This window comes from Aythya marila, assembly GCF_965140915.1.
Source record: "Aythya marila genome assembly, chromosome: 1".
Lineage (NCBI taxonomy): Eukaryota > Metazoa > Chordata > Aves > Anseriformes > Anatidae > Aythya > Aythya marila.
In genome coordinates, this window is record NC_139042.1 from 127,369,138 (window position 1) to 127,386,871 (window position 17,734).

At 36.7% G+C, this 17,734-nt stretch overlaps 2 protein-coding genes across 5 annotated transcripts in view; one reads left to right on the top strand and one right to left on the bottom strand.

The window, feature by feature from the left end:
* On the bottom strand, positions 1-10,322 carry RAD51AP1 (RAD51 associated protein 1). The gene is made up of 9 exons (XM_082779480.1): positions 10,280-10,322; positions 9,818-9,861; positions 8,241-8,382; positions 7,342-7,451; positions 6,940-7,020; positions 5,339-5,491; positions 3,859-4,014; positions 2,797-2,937; positions 1-1,891 (listed from the first exon to the last, which is right to left on the bottom strand). The coding sequence occupies exons 1-9, from the start codon at positions 10,309-10,311 to the stop codon at positions 1,764-1,766; spliced, it is 987 nt and encodes a 328-aa protein (XP_082635606.1). The 5' UTR covers positions 10,312-10,322; the 3' UTR covers positions 1-1,763.
* FERRY3 (FERRY endosomal RAB5 effector complex subunit 3) overlaps positions 10,303-17,734 on the top strand; it is a 24,830-nt gene continuing 17,398 nt past the window's right edge. For 2 of the 4 annotated variants that reach the window (XM_082779437.1, XM_082779435.1), the window contains exons 1-7: positions 10,303-10,431; positions 10,730-10,927; positions 11,206-11,351; positions 12,577-12,758; positions 15,715-15,814; positions 15,908-16,029; positions 17,425-17,531. In XM_082779437.1, the coding sequence (XP_082635563.1) occupies positions 10,750-10,927; positions 11,206-11,351; positions 12,577-12,758; positions 15,715-15,814; positions 15,908-16,029; positions 17,425-17,531 (835 nt within the window). In that variant the 5' untranslated portion in view covers positions 10,303-10,431; positions 10,730-10,749. Of the gene's footprint in view, positions 10,432-10,493; positions 10,516-10,729; positions 10,928-11,205; positions 11,352-12,576; positions 12,759-15,714; positions 15,815-15,907; positions 16,030-17,424; positions 17,532-17,734 lie in introns of those variants that run through there. The other 2 variants (XM_082779436.1, XM_082779438.1) reach the window with 2 other exon arrangements.

Below are 17,734 nucleotides of genomic sequence, written 5' to 3' on the forward strand. Positions count from 1 at the left end.
TGATGCAGTGAGGGACCATACAGACGTTCTTTTGCGTGACCATTTCTTTCTTCTGGAAAGAAAATGACTGAAGCATGAGTGGAGGGTAGCAGATTGGGATGCTGCATTGAACCACCCTGGGGCCCTGGACTCCCCATGCTTCCTCTGTTCTGCTACAGCTGCTTATCCACCATACATCTCAGAAGGGGGCTAGTTAAATAAGCACAAGAAGTCAATCAAGGAGAGGAATAACGCAACATTCACCTCCTAGTTGTCACAAGCATTGTTCTTAGATACCTACCTTTTCCTGTGGGTACTGCTTCCAAAGTTGAAAAAGAAGTCTCAAGCTCATCTGCTGATAATCTGCTGTGAAGTTCTATTTTTCTGATGCACCATTTTAGCAAGCAATGACAACTCACAAATGAGGCAGACAGGCACCAGAGACATCAGGCAAATGCCATCCCTAAACTCCCTTAGTCCAGTTTACCAGGCCCTAACTCACTCATAGTTATGTGATTTCATGCCAGGAGTCAGGCATCCAAAATGTGGATAAAGTGCAATTATAAGTCAGAACAATGAGTTTCCTTGTTTCTGAGAGACGCACTTTGATCCACAGATTCTTTTTAAGTCCTTCCATAAGGCAACGTGCCTATTATTTTTAATACATAAGTATTTGTTAGTATCTTGTTTTAATCATTTAAACACTATACATTTAAAAATTAGTATCATACCATATTTTTACTCTAAGCAACATCATGGTTTTACCTGCATAATTACTGTGAACAACAGGCCCATATATTCTTTTAACAATATCTTGTATGTTAAACAACCTGGAATCTTCAGTTATGTGAATACAACTCACTTGTTCATGACCAAATCCTTTAAGTAATACAGGACCAAAAGCATCTACTGTGGCATCTGGAATAACCAATATGCTTACACTGAAAATTGTTTACATTTGTGGACTATTTATGTCTAAAAGCTCAGTCATAACAAAGTAACTGTCACTTCAAGTTTTATAAAATTCAATAAATATGCAGGATATCAGAGTCTTCACCAAAGATCAAGGAGCCCAAAGCAAAAACCTTATTGTCTGAATTTAAGAAATGTTATTGACTTCAAGTAAATTTTTCACTCGCAAAAATATTTGCAGGACTGTAGCCAAAATTTGGAAATGAACTTCAAAATTATATAATCTAGTCTTAGTAATTTGTTTTATTAAAGTATTTTATTTTAACTTTTTTTTTTTATTATAGCATTCTAAATACCATTCATATCTATATTAAAAAAAAATTAACAAACACATAAATTATGCAAACACTAACAGATTTTGAGTGAAGAGAAACTTTCCAAGAACGAAGGGGTAGAAGTGATGTCTCTTCCCATAAATATTTTTTTAAACTGTAACTTTCACTTGTGTTAACAATCCATTTGAGATATAAAAATCCATAATTTACATAGTATTTCTGACTATTGCCACATTCAGATAAAAGAATGACAATTATTATAAACTATCTCAGAGTATAACACATAAAAGAACTGGTGACCAGATCAGATGTCACCATGATTAAATAATATTATTCAATAGCACTTAGGGATGCCTTGCATTTTACAGAATAAAAACTCTGTAGTATTAGAAATGTACATAATAACTGTCCCGCAAAACAGATGATGCCACGAAGCTTTTGCTGCCCGCTGGTTTTCTACTCTCTACTTATAAGCAAAATGCTTTCCAAAGTCTTTTGTGAACACAGTTCTTCACATGATACCTTGTCAACGACCAGTTAACCACTGGTAGCGCTGGGATGCAGTGGTTTGACTCTTGCTAGTCTGGAGAGGCCAAGTCTAAGACCATGAGTAGGTGACTTAACCGAAGCATATTTCCCAATGTTATTAGTGCTTCCCGATGCAGCTGAAAATAATTTTAAAACAAAAAGGTGTAAGCAGTTTTAAGAAAAGAAAGCCTAACTCCTGTCTTTTTATGCATTCAAAGCAGAACAAAAAAGTATTATAAAGACATTGTAATAAGGATAGAACAACATACCACAAAAGCACATGAAAATCAGCATACTTGCAGGGAATCAATCTATTTGGGAGCCAGTGCAGCAGGTATGGCACACAGTTTTAAGTAACAAGCAACACAACAGAGAAACACCACCATGTGGCACTGGACAAGCACAAAAACATTGTTCCTGGTCTACTGAGCATTTTCAGGTGCACCACAGACAATCACAGAATCAAATACAAAATCAAGTGACAAAAGAAGGCTTGAGAGAAACAAGTCAAACAGAAAATTAATGTGTGCATTAAAGGAAATCAACTATTAAGGAAAAACAAAGTAATAGTTAAGACTCAGCAGCAGCAGCTTAAACATTCTGATAACCTAAAGCTTTTAAGTATTTACTTTACTAAAGCAGTTAGAACACTTCAGCACATTATTATTATTTGTTTAGAATATATAACAATACAGCATATTAAGAGCTTTCTTTATCTCTGGTATAAGAGAGAAGAGGCCACAAGACAATCTCTTGATTAAGATCTGCTTCACACTCTGGAAAATATTTCATTATCCTTCCCACATAAAGGAGTTAAGGATAATGCCGTAAGAGGAAAAGAAGCATGAAGATAGCTTTTTTTTGTTTGTTTGTTTGTTTTTTTCTTTTTCTTTTTTAACCTAAGGTTAAAAGAATACCTTGCATTTTAAGAGGGCAGTAGTTGTTCCAAAATGCTGTTTGTTTGTTTGTCTACTTTAAGTGTCTGGAATTCTTTACTAAAAACAACCAATGTATCTTTTTATAGTTACAATCTCACAGGTACCTGGTGGTATCCATTTAGGCTTCTTCTCTGTTACAGGACTTGATGCATGTAAAGGCCTTCCAATTGGTTCTGAAGAACTGGACATCTGTGTTGGCTCAGATTTTAGTTCCGTTACCAGTGAAGGAGGAACTACAGGCGATACTTAGAAAATAAAAGCAGCCTTAGAATAATACTTTTACAGAGAAATTGTCACACTGTATAAGATGATAGATCCCTTTACAGCAAGACTTCTCTGAATTGAGTGAAACGAATATGTTAGTAATGCCTTGTCTTCCAAACAGCAATATAGATTTAAACAGTCAGTCCTGTTACATGCTGGAATTTCAATACTAGTTTGTAAATAAGCACTACAAGAATTTCTTGTTAAAGATGTTCCAGATGCTAGATTGCTAAGAGCTAAGATTCTTCAGTCAGCTATTCAAAGCAAACTATTCCCTGTCATAAATAAAACTAAAAATTAAATTATGTATTGTAAACTCAGTATTGAAATTAAAAGACATTATCAAGTCAGACACAAGATGAACACAAGGGTAAAAATTTTCTTAAGCTATTTAGAAGAAAGTAAATACAGTGAACAACTTAAGTCTGAAAAAGTTGCATATTTAACACTTTCATCCAACAGTTATTAGTACTAGCATTGTTTGGCTACCCTTGAATTAAAGATTCATATATGTAAATGCAAGAACATGCCCTGATATTATATTCATTTATTTTTTAAAATCCTCAGATCACATAATATTATTTAACCTTTTATTAAAAGCTAGTTTTAAAAAGAAAAACTATTTTTATAGTAAGCAATGTTTGTTTACTATAAAGCCTTTTTTCTTCCTGGATTTTTTTCTCATCACCATTTCCCTTTTACTCTGCATATAGCCTTATTCATCATAACTCTGAAGTCAGTTTGTCAGCTAGTCGTATTTGTTACTTCAGGTCTTTTAAAATACTTGTTTTTTAATAAGAAAAACAAGGATAAGCATCAAACAAAAACCCTGTCAAAGGTACAGACGTTGTTTCTTGTATACAAAAGGAACTTTTCATTTCAAATTCCTAGTAGAAACTTACCTGTAATATTAATCTTGGATGTTGGAGTCTTTTTTTCTTTTTCACCCTGCCTCTTTTGTTTGGTTTCTTTTTTATTTCCTTTGGTTTTCTTCTTTTCCATAGCAAAGTCTTCATCATCATCTTCATTATAATCTGAATCGTCTTCTGCTTCCTCATCTATAGCAACGAAAAGGGATTTCATCTCTTTACAGGAAATATAATTTATTATTACTCCAGGATCTTCTAATCTCACTCTGAATGTAAAGAACCAGTGTATCTTAAGCACACAGTTTTGCACATATTTATATGATGAACTGAGAAAGAAATAGCTGTCATAATATATTCGGTATTTACAGATTTCTTTTTTTTTTTTTTTTTTTTTTTTTGGAAGTCAGCACACCCTGATATAAACTGCAAATAATAATGCTTTAAACTGTTTAATTATCAAGTAAAAATATCCCACATGTGCAAGATGAAAGAGTTAAAATTATTTGACAGTTCTTTGAATTTTTACATATTCTTGCTCTAATGTGTAATCATAGAATCATTAAGGTTGGAAAAGATCTTCAAGATCATCTGGTCCAACCATCCCCTACCACCATTGTCACCCACTAAACCAAGTCCCTAAGCACCACATCCAACCTTTCCTTAAACAAACGCCCCTAGGAATGGTGGTGACTTCACCACCTCCCTGGTCAACCCCTTCCAAGAAATGTCTCCTAATTTCCAACCTATCCCCCACCCCCAGCGCAATTTGAGGCTATTCCCTCTAGTCCTGTCACAAGTTACCTGTGAGAAGAGGCCAACCCCCAGCTCCCCACAGCTTCCTTTCAGGTAGTTGTAGAAAGCAATATGGAAATTTGGAAAAAATGGAAATATGAAGATATGGAAAAAATGGAAAAATACTTTGTCAAAATTCAGCTGCATAAGTCTTATAGCTTTATTATTTAAGAAAGTAACAGACACTGGCAAGTCTTAGAAATAGCTTTCTGACAGCAGTATCTAGACTATCCCCCAGATATTTCCACTGGTAATTTTGGAAGTATTTTCCAATAAGACTTGCAGTACAGGACAAAAGATTGGATAGAGACATGTTAACAACTGGGGCATAACAAAGAGAGGTGTCTATCACGTTTTCTAGGCATTCAATAGTTGGCTCCTACCAGAATTACAGCAATGGGCTAGACTGGCATCCAATCAGACGCAGAAAGGTTTTCAGACAGATGAGAATTGGAAGAAGGAAAGAAGGGAGGCTATGTCTTCAATAAGCTTAAAGAAAGCCAGTACTGAAAGCACTGAACACCTGACAGTTCTCCAGATTCAGTTTTGATGCAAACCTCAGAATACAACTGCAAAAACAAGCACTACAATTAAAATATAATGCTTTGGTAAGAGGGAAGGAAAGATACATTAGAAGCAGTACACACTTTCCTGCATATATAACCTCAGTGTAAGTAATCACATTAAAAGAACTCTTAAGCAGACGGTTTCTACAGCCTACCTGGTACAGACTCTCGCTCAGAGTCAGTATCATGCTCTCTGTCATCACTGTCAACAGTCAGTGACTTCTTCTGATGTGACAGAGCTTTAGATGCTGCCGTCCCTTGCCTACAGCCACTCCTAGGTATGTCATCGTGTAGAACCTGATCAAGACCTAAAAAACAGAAGGTGATCTAATTAATCCAAATTCACAGTAACTCTGCTCTCTCTCTATGTCAAAAAGAAGCAGGTTTTGAGTCTTAGGGCCAGGAACTTGTTTTTGGTTTTTGAAGTACACTGTTAGACTAGCAGGTTATCTACACATGTTTTCACATGGTTCTCATTTTATAGAATCACACAATCATGGAATGGTTTGGGTTGGAAGGAACCTTAAACATCATCTAGTTCCAAGCCCCCTGCCATGGGCAAGGATACCTCCCATTAGACCAGGTTGCTCAAAGCCCCATCCAGCCTGGCCTTGAAACCTTCTGGGCATGGGGCATCCACACCTTCTCCAGGCGATCTGTTTCAGTGCCTCACCACCCTTAGTGAAGAATTTCTTCATTATATGTACCTCATTAAGTCTACCCTCTTTTAGCTTAAAACCACTATTTCTTGTCCTATCAGTACAATCCCTGAAAAAGAGTCCTTTCCCATCTTTTCTGTAGCACCCCTTAAAGTACTGGAAGGCCACTGTAATGTCTTCCCAAAGCCTTCTCTTCTCAATGCTGAATAACTCCGACTTTCTCAGACTTTCCTCACAGGAGAGGTGCTCCAGCCCTCTGATCAGCCTCATGGTCCTCCTCCGGACTCACTCCAGCAGGTCTTCCTTGTGCTGGAGGCCCCAGAGCTGAACACAGTACTCCAGGTGGGGTCTCATGAAAGCAGAGTAGAGAGGGAGAGTCACCTCATCTGACCTGCTGGCCATGCTTCTTTTGATGCAGTACAGTTGGCTTTCTGGGATGCAAGCATACATTGCTGGCTCACATTGTTTTCATCCACCAGCACCCCCGGGTCCTTCTCAGGGCTGCTCTCAATCCATTCTCCACCCAGCCTGTATTTGTGTTTGGGATTGCCCCAGCCCAGATGCAGCACCTTCTACTTATCCTTGTTGAACTCCATGAGGTCCACGCAGGCTCAACTCTTGAGCCTGTGAAGGTCCCCCTGTATGGCATCTCTTCTCTCCACTGTGCCAACCACACCACACAGCTTGGTGTTGCTGGCAAACTTGCTGCAGGTGTACTCAATGCCACTTAACTGGCAAAACTGTTCTATCTAGGAATGAAAGTTATCAGTATTTATCTGTAATCAAACTAATGAAAGTAGAGAAGCACAAAAATAAAATCAGGAATATGAAAAAGCTCCCAGTGGCACAGCATATGTTTTGGTCACATCTACTTGTTGCTTTGACATTTTGGACACATTAAGGAGCAGCGTTTTTCCAATTTTAAGACATTTTAACAAAAAAATGAATGCATCCCTCAAAGTTAAGAATATTTTAAAATAAGTAAGATTTTTTTCCACATAGGTGAAAAACAAAATCCATCAGAAATAAGAGAAAAACATATTTAAATGTAAATTTAAATGCTATTTTTGGAAAGACATAATATGAGAACAACTTACCTAAAAGTTCACTGTCTACACTGCAGTTGGTAAAAACAGGTCTCCTATTTTCTGATTCAATTTTCTTACCTGTTTTAGGATCTAGAAAATAAAATTAAAAAAATATATTAAACAATAATATTTGAAAATTATGTTTTAAAAAGTAAAGATATTAAGAAGTGAAATGAGCATTTTTATCTGTCTGTAAACAATCTGTTTGAAAAGTCTTATAGAAAAGTTACTTTTCTCACAGAAAAAAAAACTTGAATGTAAGAAGACAGGCACAAGCTAGAAATTCTCATTTCTTCATAATGACATCTTGAAATAAAACATGACTTTCAAGCTATTTCTTTGCAAAATAAATTCAGTCATGTCAAAATTCGCTACATATAAATACAGTGTTGCATTGAACTGTAAAATAACCTTGTTCTTCTGAATTTTGCACCTCAAGGATATTTGTTGGTTTTTCTTTGACAGATAAGGCTAAGGCAACTTCCAGATCTCTTTGATAGAGTTTGTCATCCAAGGATATTCTGAAAAAACAAACAGGCTAAGTAATAATACAATGAAATGAGTGTTACAGATCTATCTCTGACTTACTAAACTTTGAGTTCTGGTGTTTGTCAAGAAATTATCATCATACTATGAATTACTTCCTGAAGAGACTTCAATAAAGTAGAAACTAATATTTAAAGCACACTATACTTAAAAGTACGATGGTGTTGGAACATTGTAGTATAAGACCTAATAATTGGTATTATCACAGGAAAGGCGAATAACATTTGCTTGAAATACTGCATTGAAACAGAACATTGATACAATACTTTACCATCAAAATAATCAGTTTTTTTTATTGGCACTGACTCTCTATTTTCTATTAAACTTTAAATATGTTTTTTTCTAAGGAGTCAAACTTGTCTTTGTAGTTATCAGTTATTCAAGTCCTTAAGTAATATAGAATTCTTACAATTAATTTGCATTGTAGAAATATCAAGACAAGATCAGACACTTAAATCTGTTTCTGCACCTATGCAGGTAGATTGCTGTAGTTTAAAGCTGTAAAAAACAATAGACATAGTTCACTACTGACCTCAGGCAACTTTTTCTGACCCTATGTAAAGTTATTATACCATTGTTTTGCAACTACACCATTAAAGCTGAAAACAATTACCACACTAATATGTTGTATTTTTACTCTCAGCTGTTTAAAACTCTAGAAAAAAAAAAAAAAAAACAACAACAACGAAAACCACCACAAATACTACTATTGAAATACAGCTTCTTTTTTCAAACACAGTTAACCACGTTTCAACACTTCTCACCTTTTACTAGGTGCCTGCTTTTGAAATTGAGTTAATTCTTTGTGTGTTATTTTTTGCTTCTCTTTTTTCTCCTTCTTTGGTTCCTTCAGCTGTGTTCTGGATTTTTTGCTTAAAGGTGCAGCTATACATGCAAAGTCTTCATCTATTTAAGAAATAACAACAAATAGTAATTAGGTATCCTCCAATATATTCTTCCATGTGGCCAAAAAGAAGTCACTCAACCCAATTTCATCATACACTGAAAATACACCAAACATAGCCTTTTTGACATCAACACTATTAGAAAAAAAAAAAAAAAGTGTAACAGTACTGTTCTTAAAAGTATTTTTAATGAAAATTTAACGTGACTTCTTTCACACCTGTTTTAATGGTGATCATTTGTTACCAGAATTTCAATAACTAAAGTTTCACCTTTTCATATACAGAACAATAATTTTTATAATATCAATCATTGTCATTAATCAGTTTTAGTCTTGAGGTTTTGTGAATTGTTCCCATTAATGACTCCTGTTCATTAGAAATGTTCCTGCTTCCCTTTTTCTAGCTTTCTCATATTGCCTCTTAGCAAATACAATATATTTTCTTCAGTTTTCCAAGAAAATTAGAAGGCATAGAAACCACCTTTCTTCCAACTGAAGACACTGCAGTTCACAGTACAAAATAAGGAAAAAAGTATAATGGTCTTCAGTGCTCTCTAAATGAGAGAGAACATATACATACATATATATATATATATGATCAATTCTGAGGAAACAAACAAACAAACAAAAACAAACCATGAGGAACAGAATAAAAGTGACTTAACTTTTGTTTAAATATTACAAACGGTCACTTAAAGACTAAGAAAAGTCATGCACATTTAAACTCATAATATTAAAGCTCTGCATTAACCTGCAGGACTTGCAAGGGACCATCAACATTATTTACTTTACCTTCTCCTTCCCATCACTTCACACTATTCAGTTCATCTCACAAACAGATGAAGAGCAAGCAGGAAAACAAAAAACCAATAGCAACAAAAAATTCATAGTCCAAATCCATGAAAGTAAGGAAACCCAAATTCAGTACCGAAAATATGTGACACCAATTGGGGCTCAGAGGAAAGGACTGTCGTGAAAATAAATAGCCTGCAATCTATTTCTTATCAATGAATCTCAACATTTGACTGTTAAGTTCTTACCCAGAACCCATCAAGGTACAGAGCTGCAATAGGAATGTTAGGTCTATGTACAGACAATCCACAACTCCTGACAATATTCTGGTTTACAGTCCTGCGAACTGATCTTTGGGAGGACATGGAACAAGCAATTCTCTCTGAAAACTAAGGCAGGGAAAGAAACAATATTCTTGCAATAACACAGTGGATTCACTAGCTCCCTAATAAACTGTTCGTATATCCTGGCTTACGGTCATCATATTCCTGTTGAATCAGGACTTTTAACAGTGTGCACAGTTTACTTCCACTAAAAGCAGTAGGTCTTGTTGCTGAAGTGATTCATTACAAACACTCCACTGATGCTTTGGGTAGTGGCATTAGTGTTTGGCATTTTTGTTACATACAAGAATACATCACTTACCATCATCTTCACCAAATTCCGAATAATCAACAACTTTCTTGCTCCTGTGGCAAAACCGCACAGAGTTAGTCATTCGGGAGTGAGAATCCTGACTTGCTAATACTTGACTTCGGGTAACTCAAGATTTTAAGGAAAAAAATAACGCGCGTTCAGATGTTTTACTGTAACGTTATTAAGACCTACAGAGCCACAGAAGCGTTTGAGCTCTGCCTTAAAGCCACCCAGCCCCACTACCCTGCAGGGACACCTCCCACCAGACCAGGTTACCCAGCCTGGCCCTCAACACCTCCACGGATGGGGCACCCACAGCTTCTCTGGGCAACCCGATCCAGGGCCTTGCTGTCCTTATAGCAAAGGGTCGGGGCCCTGGCCGGGCCCCCTCAGCCGCGGGCGGGTAACGGGCGGGTAACGGCCGCCAACGGCCGCCGGCTTTATAGGAAACGCCCCCCCCCCAGCCCTCACCTCCGCACCGGCCGCGCCGTGCCCGCGGCCATGACGACACCGTCCGCGCCCCGCCCCGCACATTCGCCACGGGGCGGCTGGTGGCGAATCTGCGCCTGCGGACGCGAAGCTGGCGCCGGCCGCTCGGCAGCGGGGGGCGGCGGGGCGCGGAGGTGAGGCCGGGGCTGGGGGCTGGGGGCGGGGGCGGGCGGCTCGGGGAGCGGGGTCGCTCGGCCCGGCCTCGGCTCGGCTTTGGGGTACGTGGTGGTGGGGGTAAGCGGCTTGGGCTTGGTTTAAAATCGCAGAATGGCTGGGGCTGGGTTTGCCAAAAATGAGATTAATATTTGTGAAAAATGCAGGTTTTAAAGTTTTAAAAACTAGAAGTTGTTAATTGTTAACAGAACACGCTTTTTGTTAGCATATTTGTTTATGGTTTTACTAGAATTTAACTCATGCACGTTTTATTGCTAGTTCAGGAAATCAGCTCGAAGATGAAGCCTGATAAAGGAAACGTCTGCATTAGGGAGAGAGACTATGTGTACGAATTCAATGCTGGAAATCAGCATCTAGTGCTGACAGTGCCCCTTAAATTTCCTGTGCAAGAAAATGTTAGTCATCTGCATGGACGTCTAATGCTTCTGCACAATCTGCCATGTTTTATAGAAAATGGTAAGACTTGAATTTTTAAATTTTGAATTTTTAATGTCACATACTCATGCCCATAAATCCCTTACACCACACTTGAAGAAACCAAAAGAAAGGTACTTAGTAGAAATGTTTTATTTTTTTTTAATAGCTAAACATTTAAGAAAATGGCTATCAGTACTAGAAGGAAAGTGCCTAAGTAAAAGGTTTTCAGAAAAAAAAAATCTATGTTTCCTAGTTGATTGCTGATACTTCCACTTAGATGGTTTTGTTGATGGGCCATTCTCTGTTTGTTATAATAGACCTGAAGCAATCTCTTAGTAAGTTCATAGAAGAGGAAACTATAAAAGATTATGATAGAGAAGCTGAAATGGCTCTGGAAGCAGTGAAATCAGGAAAAGTAGACATAAACCAGCTGGCAGATGCTTGGTCTAAAGCTTATAAAGAGGTAAGACTAAGGCTGAAAAATTAATGTTCAGAATTTGATTTATGTGTATGTGTATGCACATGTATGCAGACATAATCAATTCTGTGAAAGTACAAAATTACATGGAAATTCATTTTTACAATTGTTATGATTTTTTTCCTTTTATTCCAAAGTGATTATTAGGTATTCACCCTGGAACTTATCAGTAAGTTTCTTCCTGAATTTACCTCATTACTGGCAAAAATTTAGTAGAGTTAAAAAAACAAAACGGAGAAGTAAAATAGATAGTGACTGTCAAACAAAATTAGATCTAGGAGTTATAATACATTAGATTCAAAGAATAAGATTTGCGTTGATCCCATCCAGAACGTCAAAAATACCAATGAAGTCTCCTAAAGAAAACTGTGAACAAATTGTATGCCTTGATGAACATGAATAAAATGAAATTAGCCTAAGAAGAAAAATGAATTTACCTTTAAGAAGGAAAAATCTGCATTGGGTGGGCACAGGAATGTTTCAAATCATTGAAAGAGTTTACCCTCTTCTGCTCTGAAGGTTACTATGAATAGGTTAGGCAAACTCTTTAAAAATTTATTTAAAATCTTGCCTCAGTGCAAGGATTATGATTTTATCATCTCTTGACATTTCTTCAATGTTACCATCTAAATTTATCATCTGAATCTGGTGGGAATCACAGCAAATACAAGGATTGTTTCAGTATAGAAGAGCCTGCTGAACTGGCATCTATCTCTGAGTCATTCTTTGTTAATGAAAAATTGCTTTTCTTAAGTCATTGTTGTTGATCACATTGTAGTGACATCAGAGTTTGGTCCTCCTTTCTAGTAAGATGTTTTTCTTTGCGCAGATGATGTTTTGGACCCTATCTAAACTTCATCAAATGCAAATGATGTTGTGCAGATTTATTTTTTTGACAGCACCTTAAATACTTAAAATAGTAAGTGCTAAATTATTCTTCTTTTCACGCTGGTGGTGAAAATTGATGATTCTTCACTGTTGGCAAAACCATAATACTTCTGCTGCTAGTTGCTCTGAAAGAGAATATGAGAAGAGAGAAAACGATAAAAGCTAAAGCAGAATACAGACAGCTCAAATCAAGGAGATAATTCATGTATGTTGAAGGACATGCATCAGTGTGAATGCCCAGTTGGTTTTGCCTCCCCATTATGAGAGATCATTGTTTTATATTATATGGTGACTTTAAAGACTTCTCTCTTATAATTTTTAGACAACATTAGAGTACGCAAAACCTGAAGAAACCAGCTGGGATGAAGATTTTGCAGATGTTTATCATGATCTGATACATTCTCCAGCTTCTGAAACACTGTTAAACCTGGAACACAATTATTTTGTTAGCATCTCGGAATTAATAAGTGAAAGAGATGTGGAATTGAAAAAGCTTCGGGAAAGGTATTCTGCATTCTTTTCTTCAGTTGTCTTACAAAATACAGGTGCATACTAATGGATGTATACAACTTGTATGATAATGCTTGTCAATTTATATTTGTCAGTGTAAAGCCCTATTTTAGTGTCGTGTTTCCCTCTTTAAACTTAGTCATATAATGCTTCATTTATATTGTTAGGCTCAGCTATCTTCCACTCTCCTCAGGCACTGAAAATTATACAAGCAAAGGTCATCTGATTAGTACAAGGTTTGATTTTTTTTTTTTTTAAACTTTCCATTCAAATTCCATTTTAATTTCCACTGCTGTTTCATTTCCATTCCTATCGATGTTTTGAGTGCTTAGGTTAAGTATGTATCATGCTTTGCCTTTATTGTAATATAATTCAAATAAGAAATTGAAAGTTCCACAAGATGAAATGATGAGGAAAAGATTTGAACAAACTTTAATTCAGAAACTTCTGAAGGAGGAAGTTTGTAAAAGTCCCTGTGGTCTCCCCAGGAAGCTTGCAAAGCTGCAGGTGGCTGCTTTGTCCACGAGGAGGAGCACGTGCATTGTGTGTTTTACTTTCTTTCCCCCCCACCCCCCAGGTGAACTAAATAGGTTCCAAAAAATAAATGGACACGAATGTATAGTATAGGTACTAGCAACGAATCCTGGCAATGCTTGTGAGATGCCAAAATATCCTTAGTAGGTGTGTTTTCTAAGGGGTAGTACTCTTTGTTTTTAAGCTTACGGTATACACCTGTTTATATAGGTTCTTTCTAGTGTACTTCCAGAATGAATTTTACATATTTGTAGTTTCTTTCTAACACTTCTGAATCTTGCATATCTCTAATCTGGGGATAAAAGTTGCAGTAATGTAAGCATAATGGTTTTTGCTGCATACTGACTCTTCTCAACTACGTATATAGAAAAAAGAGCACTTAGTATTAAGAGCAGTAATCTTGTACAGCTCCAGTGTGATAGAGCTGTGTATTGACTTCAGTGGAATTTATTGTATCTGCTTGCTGTAATTGTGAAAGTTTGTATTTTGATGACAGCTGAGACTAACCCACTTGAGTGAAAATAATGTCCTGTTTGCACAGGAGTTGATTTGGAATCCCTTACCATCAAATTTGTTTAGTGGATATTAATTACTAAGTTTTTGTTAAAGTATATCAATTCATTGTTAAAGGTGGGGTGAATACAAAAAGACAAATGAAGCCAGGGACACTGAGGAAGACAAAGGAGAGACGAGATATTTGGATGAATTGATGATAGCAGGACAGCCTAGCAATTACAGCTCCCCTTTTCGAATGTAGCTTGATTTGGAAACTCATCTGGCTGTTAAAAATAAGTGTGTTTAGCCTACGTCCTGGTGGTTACCATGTCTGCATCATTTGTGCTTGGTGGCAAAAAAAAACAAGGGATAAAGTAAGTCCATTTCAAAATAACAGTTGTCTCTGGATTATGGTATCTAGCCTGGGCAAGAGTTAAAAAATTGTATTGGTCTTTTTGTTCTTAACAGGCTTTAGTATCTAGAAATTTTATTTGATACATCTTATGGACTCTTAATTCTTAATCGAAAGGAAAAAAGAAAACACAACAGGACGTGCTTTTTAAAAATAATAGCTATTTTAAATTGAAAATATTTTTAAATTGAAAATAAATTGAAAATATGTATGTTTTTAGCATAAAAGTTGAGAGATCTAGTTCGTAATTGCTTTCAGTAAAAGAAAACTATTCTTCAGGTTCTGGGACTGAAAACTTACTGCTTTTTTTACTTTGTCTGGTGACTGTTCCATTATTTTTGGATCAAATTGTTAACTCAAAGGAGTAAAATAAAGAACTCCGCTCTAACATTGCCAGCATTAAGTGTCTGACTAAATAGCTGTTGCAAAATGCAGTTCATCCATTGCACTGTCATATACTTTACTCCCTATCAGACTCTTCAGAATGTTCCCCTTGTAAGGTCTTCTAAATCCCTCCCCCAGTCCATCCTGCATAAAGGAATGCTTCTGTTGAGAAGAGCTGTTGATTTTTCTGTGTCCTGGTAGAAAAATAGACAAAAAACACAGTAATTGAATTTCAGCAAGGACAGTTCAGACCACATATTAGTTAAAATTCTTCAAATAATAAGGACAGTGAAGTGATCCAGATATTAGAGTATCTAGAGAAACTGTCTTATCTTGTGGACATCTCTGCAGAAAGACTTGAAATGTATGGATTCTGATTCCAAAAAAAAAAAGCAGAAGGATAAAGTACTGCATGACATATCTTTCAGCTATTTGCTGAATTTTCTATAGAACCGTGGAATGGTTGGGGTTGGAAGGGACCTTAAAGATCACCTAGTTCCAATCTCCCTGCTATGGGCAGGGGCAACTTCCAGTAGACCAGGTTGCTCAAAGCCCCATCCAACCTGGCCTTGAATGCTTCCAGGGATGGGGTATCCACAAACTCTCTGGGCAACCTGTTCCAATGCCTAGCCACCTGCAAAGCAGAGAATTTCATCCTAATGTTAAAGCTAAATCTTTTACTTTAGAACCATTGCTTTTTGTCTTACCAGTGCACTTTCTGATAAAGAGGCCATCCCCAGCTTTCCCTTAAAGTACTGGAAGGCTTCTGTATTATTTCCCTGGAGCCTTCTCTTCTCTGGACTGAACAACCCCAACACCCTCAGTCTGCCTTCATAAGGGAGGTGTTCTAGCCCTCTGATTATCTTTGGCCCTCCTCTGGACTCTCCAACAGGTCCATATCTTTCTTGTGGTGGAAGTCCCAGAGCTAAGCACAGTGCTCCAGGTGGGGTCTCATGACAGCAGAGTAGAAGGGAAGAGTCACCTTCCTCAGCCTGCTGACCATACTTCTTTTGAGAAAGCCCAGGGTACTGTTGGCTTTCTGGGTTGCAAGCGCACATTGACGGCACATCCTCTGCCAGTTTATTGAAAATGTTATTTGTAAATCTGCATTTCCTTTCCTTTCAGACAAGGAGCAGAAATGGATAAGGTGATGCAGGAGCTAGGGAAATCTCTAACAGACCAAGATGTAAATTCATTAGCGGCTCAGCATTTTGAATCTCAGCAGGTAATCTTAATGCGTTGAACTAGAACACATTATGCAAATAATTGCTTAAAAAGAGAACCCAAAACATTCAAATTATGTCTGTCTTCTTGTTAGGATTTGGAGAACAAATGGACCAATGAATTAAAACAGTCCAGTGCTATCCAGAAGCAGGAATATCAGGAATGGGTGATAAAACTTCACCAGGACCTTAAGAATCCCAACAATAGCTCAATCAGGTATTTAGTTCCATGGTGACGTTTACTGCTGTCTCTATTAATTCAAAAGACGTGGTTTTATGTACTCTTTCTTTCAAAATAGCTGCTTAAACAACATAATCCAAGAGAATCAAAGGCAAATAAACCATCATAATTAAATATCTACATTTTTAGACCTTTTTTCTTTGTGTGACATTTTACAACCGTTCTGTACAAAAAAATGTTCTCATACACTGAATTAGAGTCTGAGCAGTATGGAGCTTCCTCCTGTTTTGCCTTATTTACATTGTCTTTTTTTAAACGCTTTTTCATAATGCTTTCTGTTATCACATAATTATATTACACAGAATAATTAAAGTTTAATAAGTGGTAGAACTGTAACACATTTTGAATAACAAGCCTTTTTTTTAATGTTTTATATAGACATCGCTGTACAGCTAAAATATTTGGAGTCTTTCAGTCTGTCCACTTATAGTGAGAGTTGTTTTCTTATTGAGGATATAGTAGGGAAACTGAAATCTGTAACTTGACGAGAGCCCTATGCTGTATCATTAGTGTCTACCACCTTCGTTACTATTTGGAAAATGAAAGGAGCAAAACCTGGTGCTTTTTCATGTCTCGTTAGTAGAAGAGCCTGAGTAGATTGTTTAGATGTATACAGAAAGGATTTATGGGGAAAATGACACCTTTGCTTAAAATGGATGTGAGTGATAAGATGAAAATGACATGGAACATAAAGTATAAAATACTTCACTTCCTCTTAAGTGTTCACTTTTGGTATAAGAAAGCAGAGTGTATGGAACATGAGGGAAGAGACAGAGAGGAGGGGAAATATGTTAGAAGATAATATACATGTAGATTTCTCACTACTTTCCTCACGATTGTGTCTGAATTTCTGTGTTTTGGAAGTCTTTTGCAGTTTTCAGGTTAGTCCCAGAATATGTTCCTAGGACTGCATAGCTTCTGAGCTTGTACAGTGTGGCAAACTTAGCTTGACTGTTTTTTTTAACCTCCCATTTTGTGTGTGGGGGGGAGGCAGGTAGAAAGAATATTATATCCAGGACCTTCATGAATAAAGTTTTGTGTTCTAAATAGACTGAGATTTTTTCCCATTTATTTATATGTTCATTTCATTATAACTAGGTATTGTGGTTCTTATTGCTCAATCGCAAAATGCTTTACAAAGAAGCCTGATGATGTAAGTCTAATAGTGAAGTTTACTCTTCCTGCTGGTATAAGGATGAAGTGTTACGTACCAGAAAGGCAGAACTTCAGAGGAGTAGAGTTCATTCAAATAGTTTTAGTTTCTTGGCTTCCACAGACTAGCTGAGGAAATTTTGGATAGAGTTTGCAATACGTTGTTCATTGTCAGCAAAAGCTAGTATAAACTTTTCAGTAGGTTTCTCATTATTTTAGTGATGAAATTAAGGTTCAGCCCAGTCAATTGAGAGAATCTGTGGAAGGAAATGGAAGAATTTATGAAGAGCAAAGACTTTTAGAAGAAAGTTTTACTATTCACTTGGGTAAGTAAAATAAACTCACAGTAAATCCAAAGATTGTAACTAATAAATTATGCATCTAACCGTGTTTTATTTACAGTACTTAACTAATAATATATTTATTTTTCCCAGTTTGGGAGAGAAGTACAATACAGCATAAATTGTATCAAACAGTGTCTACCTACCTGAAAAATACTCAATGGAAAACATTTTAAAAACAAATTTGT